At 39.0% G+C, this 17,478-nt stretch overlaps 1 protein-coding gene across 6 annotated transcripts; it reads right to left on the bottom strand.

Annotated features, from left to right (window-relative positions):
• Nucleotides 1-1,527: 1,527 nt before the first annotated feature.
• On the bottom strand, nt 1,528-16,838 carry Ilk (integrin linked kinase). Of its 6 annotated transcripts, none has more exons than XM_076205807.1 (10): nt 16,774-16,838; nt 16,213-16,375; nt 9,766-9,931; nt 6,301-6,493; nt 5,638-5,718; nt 4,166-4,361; nt 3,537-3,780; nt 2,436-2,535; nt 2,207-2,337; nt 1,528-1,759 (listed from the first exon to the last, which is right to left on the bottom strand). In XM_076205807.1, the coding sequence occupies exons 2-10, from the start codon at nt 16,299-16,301 to the stop codon at nt 1,610-1,612; spliced, it is 1,350 nt and encodes a 449-aa protein (XP_076061922.1). In that variant the 5' UTR covers nt 16,302-16,375; nt 16,774-16,838; the 3' UTR covers nt 1,528-1,609. The 6 variants fall into 6 exon arrangements, with proteins under 6 accessions (XP_076061922.1, XP_076061925.1, XP_076061923.1 ...); XM_076205810.1 differs by lacking the exon at nt 16,774-16,838 and adding an exon at nt 16,734-16,752; XM_076205808.1 differs by lacking the exon at nt 16,774-16,838 and adding an exon at nt 16,562-16,603.
• Between the last annotated feature and the right edge of the window lie 640 nt (nt 16,839-17,478).

The following is a 17,478-nucleotide window of genomic DNA, read 5'->3' as shown; positions in this document are numbered from 1 at the left end:
TGTCCATCTCACAAGACCACCACAAACAGGCATCCACTTCCTCATAAAGGAAGGTACAGTATTGGTTGGTTGTACATGTATGGTATATTCCATGCTTAACATATCAACCAAAGTTGACACGAAATTGCTCCATTGCCCAAGTCTCTTGCAAGAGACCTGTGCCTCCTAGGTAACTGGCTAGTTACCAAGTGTATATATAATATACTTTATATGTTGCTACATAATATCTCAGCCTCTCTTTCTCAAATGCTGTTGGTTTGAGTTCTCACAACTATCATTGAGACAGGACCGCTTCAAACCCTTCCAGCCACCATAACAATGGCAAGGATGTAACCCATCCTCCCAGTTCCCTTGGGCTAAGAAAAGGCTACCCTTACAAAGTGGAAACAAAACTGAAACCTAATATGCATATACATGTATGTATACATATGTATACATATATATATATTCATATATATGTATGATTTGACAAACACATATACTGAACATACACATATGCATATACACAAAATACCTCCAATTCATTTTTCAAACCTTTACACAACACTTACTATTGGTTATAAATGCATATTCTTTCCCCTACTCACTAAATCCTGAAGTGCTCTGCCATATGCCGTTCCAGTCACAATGCAATTCTCGTGCAATTTCGGTTTTTCTGTGGATTTGCTTAACCCAATAACTGCTATATACAGCATGAGCTAATTTGGCCCATTCTGCACCACAGAGCTGCTGATGTGGCCCAATTTGTCACACAGCCTTATCTGCAGTGACATCAAAATAGTTGGTTACATCACCACCAGTGATCATAATTGTTGCTTCGTGTTTCACTGACCAGAAAACCACAACCCCACAGTAGCCAGCAATAGTCCCCAGGCCCTCCCATAGCTGTGTTGCATTAGTGTGGGTTTGTTTTTAGGCTACCAGCTGGAAGAAGATGGAACAGAGCAATTGCAAGTTGTTAGTTTCCGTTCCTTGAAAAATAAAGAGACTGTCCAAGTTGAAAGAGATCGATTGACAGCCCCTCAGGGCCACACCAGTATAGTGTATTGGGGCTACCCTTGGCCCATACATTGTAATAATCTTATACTCAAAGCTCATGTGCACTTCGTACTCTCAGTTATACTCATAACATTCGTCATTCATTCTTGTGATTACGTGTTGTGTCCCAGTGTTCTCTGCACACTGGCTAATTGCTAATAAATTTATTTCTAGCAGTTACTGGGTTAAAAAGTAAACAACAGTTACATATAATCTGGAGCATCATTTACATTGCAGACCAAATATCCTGGAGAGCACATGTCAATAAGCATTACCTTGGCAACCCTCATCATCTAAATGCAATGATAATTTTCTCCATAAAATCCAACTTTCAACATTCTATAGACTATTTTCTATTGTTCTTAACATTCTTCTGCCTGGCTTTATTTTCTTAATACTTGTAAAATAACTTTGTTAACTTATATAAATATACTCTCTTGGTTTCAGCATTATTCTGATGCAAATGAGAAGACTAAAGAAAAAAATAGATTAAATGGGCACAAAAATATATTATAGCAAAACATAACTGCATGTAAATGATGGTCTAGCATTCACCAGGAAACTTGCATTCTTATTGCACAGACATCTTCTCTAAAATTGGGAGAATCATATCGAAGGAAGGCCTTTTGCCCGGGTCTTCGTTCATACAGATACGAATGAGCTTCGAGATGTGAGGCGAGATGCCTGGCGGCACGCTCACTCTCAAGGCCTCCGTAGCAATCTGAAAGGAAAAAGAAAAGACTAACATGTGTGACATGTTCATACAAATCACCTACAGCTACTCCTCAAGTTAAAACCAACATGGTTTATGGCCAAACACACATATCCATGTGTAACTATGAATAAAATACAAACTAGACAATCATGTTAACTTGTTTATTCATTATATATCTTTTATGGCTCTGCGATACCTCTGATTATAAGGAACCTCATTTTCATCATCAAGTGCTAAAATGGAAAGGGTAATGAATAGGTTTCAGTGGGCATAGGATGGGTGTGGGGTGAGTGTATGATTTGACTCAGCCACCCCCTTCAGAAGAGAAAGAGGGCTTTTTGGTATGTAAGTCATCAAAATTAGGTTAATACTATAACTTGATTATACCAAACTATTCATCTTATGCTACTTTACAACTTTGGGTAACAATTCATATATAACTTGTACCCTTACCTTCATGCCTGCCTCCATGGGTGAAAGGTCTGCAAACGGAACCTCGCGCGTTGCCATTTCCCACAGGGTGACGGCAAAACTCCACATATCCGAAGCTTTCACATTCAAGTCCTTTGGCTTTTTAGTGAGAGCTGTCACCAACAAAAGAATATACATCAGTGAACAAAATGCCTAGACTTCAAGGATTGTGTGGTGTATTGACATCGGAGAGCATAAACTCCAAACCTACCTTCAGGAGCAAACCATTGTGGTGAGTAGACTTTGCCCTTTTCTTGGAAAGAAAATTTCGCATCAGCCATACTTATTCGTGCAGTGAGGTCCTCATCAATCTGGAAAAGAAAGCCCTTACTGTTAGAAGAAAGCTATCAATTCATATACCAAAAGGACTCTTCCCCCTTACAAAGGAGACAGCCAGCCAAGGCATGCACCCACCAACTTGAATTAGAATAAATGAATGAATAAAATACCAAACATCTACAGGGTGTGCTGTGTCTCGCTGTATTACTTCTGACCCAGGCAGTAAGCAGGAGACAGGAGGAGGAACTCCACTAAGAGCTACAATATATGGGAAACAAGGGTGGTGGATGCATAGCTTGACTTGGCTACCTCTTTTGTAAGGGGAAGAAGACTTTGGTATACAGGTAAATAGACAGACATCTACAGGTACCTTGACTCCTTGAAGGAGAAAAAAAGAGAGAGGGGGATCTTCTTATCCCCCTCATTCCATCCCACTTAGTTGCTTTCTATGACATGTATGGGAACATGGTGGCATTATTCTACCCCTAACCTCTCTACTACAGGGGATCAGAGAAGGAAGAGGTGAAGCCTTAGAAGTAGTAAAAGAGAGGTTCAAAAAGGCAGCTGAAAGGAGGGACAGCCACTGTGCAGGGCTAGTCTTTTAAGGCGCACATTTTTGCACCCGCATCATAAAATGCCTAAATTCGAAATGAGGAGCACTAAAACACGCACACCTACGAAAAATTAAAGTTCAAATTTTGCATGCCTCAATGATGATGTTTACCATAAGTACTAAACATCAAAGATAAGACCACTGCATAAAAAGACAGAAACAATTTAATATTTCCCACTTATTATTCATGTGGTGCATCTCCTGTAATATTCATATGGTAAAGAAAAAAGACGTCTCTGTTTAGTGTGTCATGATTCAATTACAACAGTATGAAAAAGGTGCTCGCTTGCATTTCTTGGAGGACAAGGACTGACTGTGAAGCTGTGAATTTTCCACTCCATAAAACTCGAGGGAATATTTAATTATATTTAATCAATTGATTGATTAATAGTCTTCTGTAATGTAAAAGAAGGCACTGACCATGACATGCTTGGAGGAGAGGTAGAGATTAGGAACAAGCCTGTCCAATGAGTGAAGGAAAGCCATGCCCCGTGCAATGTCCAGTGCAAACTTGAGGGCCTGAGCTGTGTCCACCACAATGGACGTTTCCTGGTGCAGGAGATTAAAGAGAGACCCATGGGGAAGGTACTGGTTGATCACCACCAAGTTGGGAGGAGAGTTGCTGCAGCCCACCACTGGAAGCACATTGGGGTGGGAGAAGATCCTGCAAAATGGGGAATGAATCACATTAAGTAAGTAAATAATTAAGTGAGTAATTTTATTTAGCATTGAATCAATATACATGAAGTGCAGATAAAGAAAAGAACACATAGTTCGAAATAACAATTACAAATGCTGAGGATAACACAAAAGAGCATCTAAGCTTATTTCCATTAATTGAGTAAATTTAGGAGAGAATTGTAATGACACTGATATGTCAAAAAAGGCCAGAGATAGAGAGAAATTATAATTATAAAGCTGGGACATTGGTGGCTTGGGAGGGAGAGGTTATCTCACATATATAAACATTCCACATATCTGGATCCCCTGAACCCAACTAACCTGGATATGGGGGAGATTACTACAATAATAAACAAATGCAAACTCACCTAAGTCTTGGGAATTCATCATTGAAGTCTCGACAGATCCTGGTTGTACATTCCCTCAGTGTGAGAATTTTTGCTACAATTTCATTACCCTGCCACTTGCCACGCCACAGCTCACCTGAGGGGCTTGTGGTCATTTTTGTGTGCAACGCCAATTCATCAATATTAATTCCCTTGTATCTAGAAAGAGTAGCATCCCCTGCAAAGATAAAATTCTAGGGGTTAGTAGTTACTTAGATGGGAATGATCTCACCATAAAAGATAAGATTCAAGATAGAGAAACAGATTGAGTTACTTTCTATCATCTTTCATTTTTTCAGTACAATTTTGGCCCACAACAAAGATATGAAATCATATCTCAGAACGAACAACTTTAAAATAAAATAAATTTACCAATGCTGATAGAAAAACATGCTACAAGATTTTTTTTAATCTTCTATTCATTTGGTGATAAACTAAAGCTCAATATTCTCTTGAACTAATTCAACTAGCAATAACAAATATTACTCATATCTATAACAACTTTAAAATATTTACTTTTTATGGCAAATTCCTAGGTACACCTACATGATCCTCCATTTACGGAAGTTAACGAGTATCACTGCAATTGTCATGTGAAAATGAACAAGCAACTATGATTAACTAAAACTAGCTTGCTACTTTTCTGTTGTCAAAATAAGTTGAATACTACTGCAGTAAAGAATATCAACTCCAGTTCTAATTTCTATGTATCATATACTTTTTTACTATCTGCAATCCATATACATCTAACACCTATTTACCTATTTCACTACCTGCCAACCAACAAATTTACTCATTTGTTTATTTACATACTTATTTACCTACACATCTGTTACCTCCCAACTGAAAATAATATCAAAGAAGATATATAACAATCACTTGAGTGCACGAATAAATTTTTGTATATCGGAAATAGCTTGAAATGGTCAGCCACTCTCACATTGGGCCATATTTTCCAAGTTTTGTTCTGGATTTTGCCAAAGTTTTATTCATCTAAAGAGTAGATCCCAGATTTGAGAATGTCGCCATATATCAAGGCCTTTCTGTATGGGACTGACCCCTCAAGAGAAAAATGTCAAGACCCTAAGTCTGCATTCAACCCTTCACCTGAATTATTACTTGGTGTAAGCCAAAATAAAATCTACAAATATGCTAACAATCAAGGTGCTTACCAAAAAAAATTTGCATATCATACATACATATACCAATGGCTTTTTCACCCTTACAAGGGAGGTAGCCTAAGTCAAAGGCATAAATCCACTCCTGTCCATTTCATCCCCACATATTTTGGTTGTCCCCATGGAGTAGTGGTCTAGGAGGGGAACCGCCTTTCACGGTTCGAGTCATCAGGTTTGTGTTCAAAATTTGCAAATACCCAGGGGATTATATGCATATATATCAGCCTTATTCAAACAGACGAGATGGTACACTGTATAAGCAGTAACAATACTTACTGCTTCGAGTCTTCAGGCCAAGCCAGCTCTGGTCTTTGAAGGCTACCTTCTCCAAGTTCTGTCCCATATCCACAGCCATTGCTGTAAAGATTCAGTCTTTAAGATACTTCATATAAGAACATGCTTCAAATCAAGATCCAACTGGACTATAGAAGCAATATGATTGGTCCAAGCAATTTTTAAATGTCTGGCTAAAAATGAGAAGTTATTTGTAAATATAATAATGCCAGGCATGGCTGTCAAAATAGTAAAAAATTCTTAGCCACACTGTGCCAAGTCAAAGATTAAAACTATACAAGGATGCCAAGACTGACAAATATTTATTCTGTTGAAATCCAACAGAAATAAAGACATGTGCAAATCAAGCAAGATAGGTAACAATATGAAAAATAGATAGATAAATAAACAAACAAATAAATGTACATTGTAACCCTAGAAGTTCTGAATTCATTATGGAGAAATAAAAGAATGTCAATGGAAGTGAAGAGGGGAACATAAAAAGCAATAGCTGAACCAGTTATGTATGGGAGTAAGACCTAGGTGATGGCATTACAAAATATAACAAGGTAAGCACAATTATATATGATACAAATGAACATTATATGACTGGATAATCATATGCACTAGTACAGTCTATGTGCAAAAGATGTTCTTCATACTCACTATGTAATTTCTTGGCCATGGCTCCACGGCACTTGTCAAGAGGGACATCACCATACTTGTTGGCAATGGAAACAAGTGCCCCAGCCTGGACCAAGTCTTCTGCAATGAGTGCATAGCCCCAGAAGCAGGCATAGTGCAAAGGTGTATTTCCATGCTCATTGACGAAGTTCAGGTCTGCCTTGTGACGCAACAGCTGCAGGGTAAAGAAATACCTCATTCAACACTATTTCAGCAGTTGAAAAAAACACAATATCAGAACCCATGTGGCATTAGGTGTTGGTTCCCACTTGAGCAAGGAACAAAAGTCTAGATATGGGGTGAGCAACCTTTTCAAGAGTGGGTGCCAAAACCAACTAAATGTTTTATACAAAATATTTTTGCATACCAACCAAGTAAAATTATAGGCCTACATGGAGTATGGGTTAGATGCATGTCATGAAGAGTATCTGAAGAAGGGAGGAGGACTATATAGGGATCAGTTTGTTGTTAAGTGTAGTTGGGAAGGCTTATGGGAGGGTTTTAACTGAGAGGATTAGGAGAGGAACAGAGGGAGCAATTGGTGAGGAACAGTGTGGGTTTAGGAAGGGGGGTTGTGTGGATCAGTTTTTTGTGGTAAGATAGATATGTGAGAAAAATTTAGGAAAAGGTATGGGTGTTTTTTGGACCTTTATGGATTTGGAAAAGGCTTATGACAGGGTGGATAGGAAGGCACTGTGGGATGTTTGATAGATATATGGGATTGGGGGAAAGCTGTAAAGGGAAGTCAAAATTTTTTACATGAGTAGAGCCTGTGTTAATTAGAAATGGAGAGAGTGAGTGGTTTGAGGTAAAAGTGAGACTGCATCAAGGATGTGTCATGTCACTAAGGCTGTTCAATGTGTATGCGGATGGGGTGGTAAAAGCAAAGCAAGGGTAATGGGCAGGGGATTGGATATAGTTAAAGAAAATAGAGAAAAGTGGAAGGTGAGCCAGTTGCTGTTTGCTGACAACACTGCATTTGTGGCAGGGTCAGAGGGGGGGATTAAGGGAGTCAGTGACAGAGTTTGAGAAGGTATGTGATAAAAGAAAGTTGAAGGTAAATGTGGGGAGTAGGGTGATGAGCAGTGGCAGATCCACGATCAAGGAAGGGGGGCGGGATAACCTGAATTTTGTAAATGTAGATGACACTTGGAGCATGGGCTAACCTGAATTTTGTAAATATTGATGACACTTTTAAAGAGATGTACTGTGGCATGAACACAATGATTCTGAATACAAATTGAAGTATATGTTGTTGTTTTTTTCAGAACATTGGGCAAAAGTAATACTTAATCTTACATTGTACAGATTTACCCTCAATGATGTGTTGAATGTACTTTTGCCAGTGTATTACTGCTTTCTGCCATGCACCAGTGTATGCGTGGCAGGTTTCTTGACCTCTACAGTGAGGTAATGAAAGAACAAATTGGGGGAAGCTTCAGCCCCCTCCCCCTGGATCTGCCACTTGTGATGAGATGTACAAGGGGAGAGGATGGCAGAGAGTTGGAGGTCTTAAAGAAGAGGTTGGAGGAAGTGGATAGCTTTAGGTACTTAGGGGCTGCAAGTGGCAGGAAAGGGAGGAATGGAGGTGGAGGTAAATTGTAGATTGAGAAAAACAAATTAGTTCCTTGGGTGATTAAAAAGTGTATTGAGGAATAGACATTTGGGATTGGATGCAAAAATTATATTATATGAAGGGGTGGTTGGGCCAACAGCACTGTATGTATTTAAGAGATGCAGAGAGGAAAAGTTTAAAGTTGTCTGAGATGAAATAATGTCTGAGAAGTATGGTAGGGGTTATGAGATTGGACAGAGTGAGAAATGAGGTGAAGAGAGCAGGGGTGGAAAAGGAGATGGCAAATAGGGTTGATAAAAAAAAGTATTGGGATGGTTTGGATGCATGGAGGGAGTGGGGACAGATTGGTAAAAGTAGTGTTGAAGGTAGAGATGGATGGAGTGAACATGACAGGAGAACAGAGGATGAGATGAATGGATGGGGGTGAAAGAAGCATTGAGCAAGAGCGAGGAGGGGAGGAGGCAGAAGATAGAGGTGGGTGAAGAATGGCTGTGCATGGATGATACTGTGATGCAAGAGAGTGAATGAAGGATTGGGGGGGCAGTTAGGGACTGGGTATGTGTGAAGGATATTTTGATGCAGTCCAAAGGGATTTCTCCCCCATCTTCTATTTTTCTGCACGATAGGATGGAGATGGGGGGAGATCACCAATTATGTAGAGCAGCCTTGCTATAGATGTGCTGTGTCTTGCTGCATTGCTTCTGACCCAGGGCAGTGGGTGGAATACAGGGATGACCCATCATCCATGAGGAGCTAAGATGAGAGGGAGGAAAGAATGGTGGATGGGAGTGGAATGGATGGGGATGAAATAGGTGGGAGTGGGTATATGCCTTTTGACTTTGGCTACTTCCCTGGTAAGGGGGAAAAAGCCCTTGGTATAGATAGATAGACATGGAGTATGGACCCCCTTCCTTCAACTTCTAGGCTCCCAATCTACCTGCCAGTGCAGCATGTATTTACCAATGGTCATACATACATACATATACCAAGGCTTTTTCCCCCTTACAAGGGAGGTAGCCAAAAACAAAAAGGCATAAAACCATTCCCACCCATTCCATCCCTAAATACATTCCACCCCCCTCCACCCTCCCTCTTATCTTAGCACCTCCTGGATGATGGGCCATCCCTGCACCTTGTCCACTGCCCTGGGTCAGAGTCAGTGTCACAAGACACAGCACATCCACAGCAAGGCCGCTTCATTAAATCGGCGACCCTCCCTCTCCGTCCCCCCATGCAGAAAAGGAGAAGACGGGGAGAAATCCCTTCAGGCTGCGTCAAATTTTTCTCACACATACTATCTCACCCCCCCCATCCCCCATACAAAAGAAAATTGAGATTTACTAGTTATTCTTTTAAGGTGAACTTTGTTTTTTCTGTGCTGGAAAAAAGTTGTCAGTAAGCCTCTGGGCTAGTGCAGTTTCTTAAATTTGGGTACAGACATAAATTTATTGGAGTGCTGGAAAATGCTGCCCCTTGTAGCAAAGTAGCAAATGTGGTACCTGGAACCAGATGTTATGGGGTGATTGGGCTGTCTACACCTTAATACAAGGGGTGCCGAGGTCATAATAAATGTTTCAGATAAATCCAACCCAGCAGAGTCTAAATAGCTTCCCTTGAACACCAATGTTTTGAGCAAAGCCTGATGTGTTTGTGTTTAATGTGAAATAGTGTAAATCTATTCTACCCCTTAATGTGTCCCAAGAGTAGCACCTACACAATCTTATATCAAAAACAAATTCATTGGCATAATACTTGTACTCAAAATGGGCTACCTGTACTCAGACTTTACATAAAAAGGCACATATAAGTAAAGACCCATACACACCTTGAGCTAATACTCACGAGTACAAACAATCACATGCTGTACTCACATAATTGACTATGTCCCTATGTCCATGTGCAGCACCTAGGTGAAGAGGGGTGTCATCTCCAAGGTTGGTGGAATTGATGCGAGCTCCTCTCGACACAAGCATTTCCACAATGCTCATATGACCCTCTTTGGCTGCCCAATGTAGAAGAGAGAAGCCATGGTCATCCCTGCAATAATAAAGAACTTAATGTCACATTCCTATATCAATATTTTTTCTAAAATGTTACATAAGAGTAAACAAGGTAGATGTCAAGTCATTCTTTTCACAATATGTCTTCACTTGGCTACCCTTTACAAATAGGGAAAAGTCCTTTTGGGGTGTGTATGTGTGTATATATACATATGTATGTATGTATGTCCAGTCAATGGAAATAAATACAGTTATATACAAGTAATGATGCATTAATCAACATACAACTGAATAATTCAGGTACTCATGATTAGGTACAATACCCATATAAATCAATAAAATAAAATCTATGTTATAGTTTTTGTAATGGGAAAGAATATGCATTGGGAAAAGACACCAAGTATTATTAGATTTCTAAACAAATCTAAGACTCAATCTATTGTGCCAGTTCTCTTTACCAGGAGACCCATGAGTTTTGATGCCAAATTCAACACACAAATCACAAAGTACAAATAGTGGAGATTAAAAGCAATTAACATTCTTCTTTGAGTAGATTAGACTTCATCCACAGGAGTGTTATCAAATTTCCTAACATATTTGCTACATTAAACTTATGCCATCAATACATTATATGAAGTGAAAAATAAATAGCCTTGTTTAATAAATCATTTTTATACAACTGGTCTAATGTCTATTCTGCATTTGTGACTGGGAACCAGGCAGTATCCTGTGTGCTTGACAGGGCCCCCAATCCACCCTTCTGCAGGTGGAGGAGGAGAGCCATGTGGGTCATATCAAGGCAACACTCATGTTTCCTATTGAGTAAACAAGGAGGGATTGGTATGTGGTGGTGCAAAGGGGGAGAGGGAAGGAGGAAATGGATGAGATCACAGTGGGTAAAGGGAATAGATATAAGTGCAGGAACAAGGTAAAAGAGAGAGAGAGAGAGAGAGAGAGAGAGAGAGAGAGAGAGAGAGAGAGAGAGAGAGAGAGAGAGAGAGAGAGAGAGAGAGAGAGAGAGAGAGAGAGAGAGAGAGAGAGAGAGAGAGAGAGAGGGGGGGGAGAGAGAGAGAGAGAGAGAGAGAGAGAGAGAGAGAGAGAGAGAGAGAGAGAGAGAGAGAGAGAGAGAGAGAGAGAGAGAGAGAGAGAGAGAGGAGGGGGGGAGAGAGAGAGAGAGAGAGAGAGAGAGATAGGGGGAGGGGAGAGAGGGGGGAGAGAGGGGGGGAGAGAGAGAGGGGGGGGAGAGAGAGGGGGGGGCGAGAGAGAGGGGGGGGGGAGAGAGAGAGAGAGAGAGAGAGAGAGAGAGAGAGAGAGAGAGAGAGAGAGAGAGAGAGAGAGAGAGAGAGAGAGAGAGAGAGAGAGAGAGAGAGAGAGAGAGAGAGAGAGGCAGAGGGAAAAAGAGAGAGAGAGAGGCAGAGGGAAAAAGAGAGAGAGAGAGGAAGAGGGAAAGAGAGAGAGAGAGAGAGAGGGAGAGAGAGAGAGAGAGAGAGAGAGAGAGAGAGAGAGAGAGAGAGAGAGAGAGAGAGAGAGGGTGCACAGACACACAATAACTGTAGGAATTCTCTGTGTGTCGTGTACAAATAAGGAAGAATGAACAACTCTACAAAATGGGTAAATCTATGTCATTGTTCCTGGCTCAGATTATCAATAACATCACTCATCCTCATCTCACCCTTAACTTGGGTCATTAGCAGAGTCAGCACATATCTTCCTGTATACAAAAGATGATCCTTATACAGGGTGTCTGCATCTTCAGGGCAATAAAATTCCATGACTTTCCCATGACCGAATTATGAAAATTCACAGCTGATGAAAATGCTACAAAATCTCTTTCCTGAATGAACTATGAGTACGCTAAGTGGTCATGGCCAAATTGCAGTAAATTTTTACTTTCTCACAGGCAAGGCACATAGATACCACCACAAATTGGATGAAGCAATACCGGTAGTGCGTGCAAACACAATACATGAACTTACGAACAAGCTAGATGTTGCAAGGTACAAAGACGGGACACCACGAGCATAGCTCCCCTTCCCGTAGAATACAACTGCGGAGCCACAAATTAGTGAAACGATATACCTCTATTTAGCTCTATATTCAGGGATGCATACTACATTCTTGGCAAGTTCTTTCTAATGTTCTGACAAACATAACATCATTATCCATTCCTTTGGCCATTTTCACTCACCCTTTCATGCCAAATACTTCTTGTTTTCCCATGATAACCATTATCTGTTTGCAGCAATTTTCTATTCAAAATAATTTCATTAAAAAAAATAGATCTCCTAGGATAAAAAAGGAAAAGGCAAATCTAGATATTTGGATGTGAGAAAGTGAAATAATATCACACTCTGATTCCTGGGAAAGCTTGTACAACAGAGATCCAAAGCAACAAACAGATTTATTGAAATTTTGTATATTATTCAATGGATGAGCAGGTACTGTTGAAAGGGTTAATTTTGTCCTACTTTCACACAAAAAGTACACTCTGAAATACATGCAAAACAACCTCCAACAATCAATCAATGAATTAATTTCTTGTCCCTAGGACTCTCCCAGGTGATCAGCCAAACCAATACACTGAATCATAAGCCACTCAAGTTAAAGATATTGTGCTGATGTTGGGATGCACCAGAACTGACCCAAAGGAGCACCTGTACACACAGAAGAGACCAAAGTCCTCTCCATAGGATATCATGTCAACATGATAGATGCAGTTTAATTCTGGGTCCTTCACCCCTACTCCCCCCATCTCATTGCATCACACAAGCGCAATGAGAATGTAACAGGTAAATAATACCAACACCTTACTGATCACACACATACAATAACCCACCACCTGTGCCATACAAAACCAAATCACTGGACAAGCTCTTCAAGATAAACCACCTAGGTCAATACCCAGTAGACATCAGCCCCATTGATGGGTCCCTCTTAAGAGGAGTAGGGAACACACTTCATTCAGGACACCATTTAACAAGACTGTACTAACAATGAATAAGCCTGGCCATGGAATTAGGCTACCCTGGATGCAACCAGCCAAAGTGCTTCAGAATTTGTGAAGTTTCATCTCGCTCACTTTTTTTTTGTGAAACATGTGTTTTTTTTCTTATTCTTAATGTGATTCAAGCAACTGTGAGCTTGACTTTCACTGGATATAACTATTTTCTGAGTTACTCCCCTCCCCTCCACCACAATGATCTTAGGGGCCCTATGGGGAATCAGGGGGAGAGGGAGGGGAAACAATGGCAGAAACTAGTCATTTCCCCTGGAAGTGAAGCTTAAATTATCTTAAATCCTAATTCAAACAAAAGTAGAAACATACATTTCTAGAAGAATTTTAGTATAAAAAAAAAAAAGACCTAACTTCTCTAACCTAAAGAAACTAACTTCCTAAAGCTAGCCTACCTAATCTATGTGAACCAAATCAAAAACTATACAGTACATCTATTGTACAAATATACAAACTGCTGTGTGAGCATGCGAGATGAAAATTCATTAATTTCAGTGTTTCATCTTTTCTTTCTTTATAGGAACCCAATTTGTGGGCACTGAACAAGAGAATTAAGGATTAGGGACAGGATTTGGATGAGGAATGGGGTTAGGATATGGGTTAAAGCTGGGATCAGAATTAGGGTCAGGACTGGGATTAGGATGAGGTAGTGATGGGAATATTAACTATGAGAGATAATTCCACTTTTGAATGCTGCATGGAAAAAATAAGTACTTGAATATGTTGGTATTTGTTTGGTATGTGTGGTACTTTAGGCAATGACTGCTTCTAGTTGTTTGTGCATTTGTTAAGTGTAAGTTTCTTTGATGTCAACTGTATTGTTTGCAATTTTATACATTATTTGTCGTCTGTGTATTCATTTTCTTGTTTCAAGTAGTTCAAGTTTAATGTCCTGTTTTAACCTAGTGAATGATGTAATGTGTCTATAATCATATCTGCTCCTTCTTGCCTCTTTCTTTTGTGCGGACTCTAATTTGTATATGTCATTGTTGGTGTGTGGAACCCAGACAATGTTGCAATACTCTAAGTGAAAGCAAAAAATGTTTATGTCTGTGTTGCACCTCCTACGGTTCCTACACACTGACACTGCTCACATATGTGGTCCATCTCATGTCCGCTGAAATGAAGATCCCCAAGTATTTGTGGTAGGAAACTATGAATAGGTTTGTGTTGTGTGGTATATAGATAAATTGGATGGGTTGGTTAGTATGGGTGAATCTGATGTGGTAATGTGTCAGGTCTAAACATTATCTAGACCTACAGGGCTTTACAAAGGCTGTCCCTAGATAACACAGCATTTCTTCCCTGAGTGACGAGTGACATATGGGCCTGTGCTGCGGTCATTGCCTCTGGGAATTATGGGTCTCTTGCAAGAGTCTGGGGTAATGGATTGATTATTCTTTCAGTTATATCTTCTTAGTACACATGCAAGGATTTATATTTTCTTTCTTTTCTGCTTTTAATTTTTTTGTATGAAATTCAGATAAATTCTAGACACATGGGTATTTTTTTAGAAGTGCATACCTATGCAATATAGCATAAGAAAATTAGATATTGATTTTATAAATTATAATACATCAACATAATATATGCTTTTCTTGGCGGAAATCAGTAACAGAAAACAATGCTAAAAATTATACACAAACAAAGTTGTGTCAACTCCTAAAGATGCCATCTTCATTTTGATAGATTTAGAGGTTAAAGACAATGATGACGACTCTAATGACCTCTAGAATTACATGTACTGCATTACTAAATGCAGGTTACATTATGTAGGTAGATTAGGTTAGGTGGGTACATTAGATTAGGTTAGAATAGACGAAATGATCATATTTTAATTTATTCGACCTCTGCATATACAAAAACAAAGATGGTGTCTCAAGCAGTCAGTGGCTAAGTTTGTTTGTATATCACTTTTAACAACTTTTCTGTTATTTATTTCTGCCAAGAAAAACATATGTTGATGTATTATAATTTATAAAATTAATATTTATATTTTTATTGCTATAATCGCATAAGTGTGCACTTCTAAAAATTTACTGATACATGCAAGCACAAATGTTTAACATCAAACTTATATACATACATACATATACCAAGGCTTTTTCCCCCTTACAAGGGAGGTAGCCAAAACGGAAAAGGCATAAAATAATTCCCACCCATTCCATTCAACATCAAACTTACATTGCCCAATAGCTCCTCACCTAACCATTCCATAAAAAAATATATATTTCACATGCAAAAAAAGAAAAGTGAAAAATATGTTTGCATGTTACTAACTAGTACAGAAACAAAATTTATTTTCCACACACAATAACTACACACAAATAACAAAAGATCCAGTGTTTATGGCAAAACATTATCAAATTCTTTAAAAAATAGTTATGGAGGTGCCTGAAGGGTACTGGAATAGAGAACAAATATGTCATATCTGCCAAAAGATCCAGTGTTTATGGCAAAACATTATCAAATTTGTTAAAAAATAGTTATGGAGGTGCCTGAAGGGTACTGGAATAGAGAACAAATATGTCATATCTGCCAGAACATCAAAAAGAGCATGCCAAGAAAATAGTAGTCTTGGGTATTTATAGAGCCCCTTATCATGCAGTTTTATTGATGTGTGGTTTTATAGTAATCTACAGTAACAGTAGTTGGATGCCTTACATGCATAATGTAAAATTTTACCCATCTTCCTAGTATCCTCTTGCTATAGCAGGGGTTAACGTCACCTTGTTTCAATGCAACTTGTGCTTTTGAAGTGCTATTTATCCTTGTAATCCAAGCACACTGCCACTGGACAAAGGTAATGGCTCCAATAGCTGCTATGTACCTCTAAATATTAGTTCCTTATCTTTTGGGTAATTACAGCAATATCTGTTTCTCTTAAAGCTGTATTAAATTTTCTTAAAATTGTGTGCAATTCTAAAACATAACTAGAAGTTCAGGTGTAGTTAGTTTGAAGTCTCTGAAAGTTTGCTCATACTTAACAAGTTTCACCACTGCGGTACATGCACTCTTCAAATTTATCACTTCAATTTTAGGCACCCACCTCAAGGGCCTAATAAGTATAATTCTTCATACCCTAGTTCATATATACTTATAGTCTAATATACAGTTTTGGCCACGCCTCAACTTTCCACAATTACCCTAATTTATTCAACTCAACAAGATTTCACAGACAATACCCTGAGATATTCCCCAAAAGTTTCCAGAGTATGGTAAAATCTATATGTTAGTAAAAGAAAATGTTAAGATCTATTTTCTTAGTCCAAATGCACCCAACAATATAAGTTCTTCTTACTCACCCTTGGTTCATGTCATGTTCAGTGTCATCCAGCCATATTCGTACCTGAACAGTATTCCCTTCTCGACACCAATGAAAAATATCCTCCATCTTGCAATATTTTTATATTAAATAAGGCTCCAAATTTTACAACCAAGTGTCCACTTCAAGTTCTACAGAAATACCTATGAAAACATTAGAGGTTATGAATCATCACGTAGACAACTGTCTGTGCCAAGATTTCCTAAGATCAACTTAAGATAATGCCCATGAATTAAATTTGAACTTATGCACTGCACGCAATCACTACTATTTCTTTCCGTCTTGTTTTTGTTTTCAAAATAACGCTGACGCAAACTTTTAAGTCTCACTCGTCCACTAAAAATAGATCAGATGCCTTTACTACTGTCGTCACGACAACTTCCCCCCTCCCACTCTCTTGTACAGTAGAAATTTAACAAATTTATTTTTTCACTTAAATATTTTGTTGACTATGTCGTCACAATTCAATTCTTTGTAACGTATCACAATATGATTGTCCACCGATAGATATATCCAAATTTGTTTTCAAGCGGAATATTACGTATGACAAGACATATGCGGGTCCTGCCCAAATCCACCACACCTACGCACAAACGCCATCTGAGATAAACAAATGGGAATGTCTGTAACATGCGAATTTCTTCGTGCGCACACTCAGTGATAACGGCAAGTAAGACAGTGTTTGTATATACCATATTATTTGAATTATCATCTAATCACTGCGGAAGCTGCCATAAGACAAGGCCTATGCAATATATTCAGCCATTCATATAGTGACTACTTTTTTTTCTATACAACCAGTAGGCCCACGCACATTGACCGTATTAGGTTGCATCTTTGAGGGTTTCGGAGGTCGAAAAAACACATCTTGCATTCAAAAAGGGTTGAATAAAAATTAAAACTAAAACACGATACATTTCATTTACTTCACGATGTTTCGTGGATATATGTTATTCATTCACACTTTAAAGAGAAACTTTCATACCGACACTGTATACATAAATTTCCATTGTAAAATGTTGCAGAATGCTCTGTTGGAGGATCATTGTTGTTACACATTAATTTCACGACGTGAGTGTGGTCCAAGACAGTTATAGAGACAAATATATCTTGAAAACTTACTAACTGCCGGGTGCCGAGGATGCACAAAAACTTTTGTGAAATAATTCCTATCGTGGTGAATATCATCCAGCGATGGGTTCGATAGACAATAAAATCGGAGAAGTACAGCACTGTGTTAAAAAGA

This window comes from Oratosquilla oratoria, chromosome 22 (assembly GCF_046742065.1).
Source record: "Oratosquilla oratoria isolate Oo_2021 chromosome 22, ASM4674206v1, whole genome shotgun sequence".
NCBI lineage: Eukaryota > Metazoa > Arthropoda > Malacostraca > Stomatopoda > Squillidae > Oratosquilla > Oratosquilla oratoria.
The sequence above is the reverse complement of the archived record's forward strand: the minus strand, read 5'-3'. Positions and strand labels throughout refer to the sequence as shown.

Coding starts and splice junctions, on each gene's coding strand:
- Ilk (XM_076205807.1), bottom strand. CDS start 16,301: ATGGAGGATATTTTTCATTGGTGTCGAGAAGGGAATACTGTTCAGGTA. Junction 6,494..9,765: donor ATAGGGACATAGTCAATTAT/GTGAGTACAGCA, acceptor TTTACCCTGCAG/CTGTTGCGTCACAAGGCAGA. Junction 4,362..5,637: donor TGGCCTGAAGACTCGAAGCA/GTAAGTATTGTT, acceptor TTATCTTTGCAG/GGGATGCTACTCTTTCTAGA.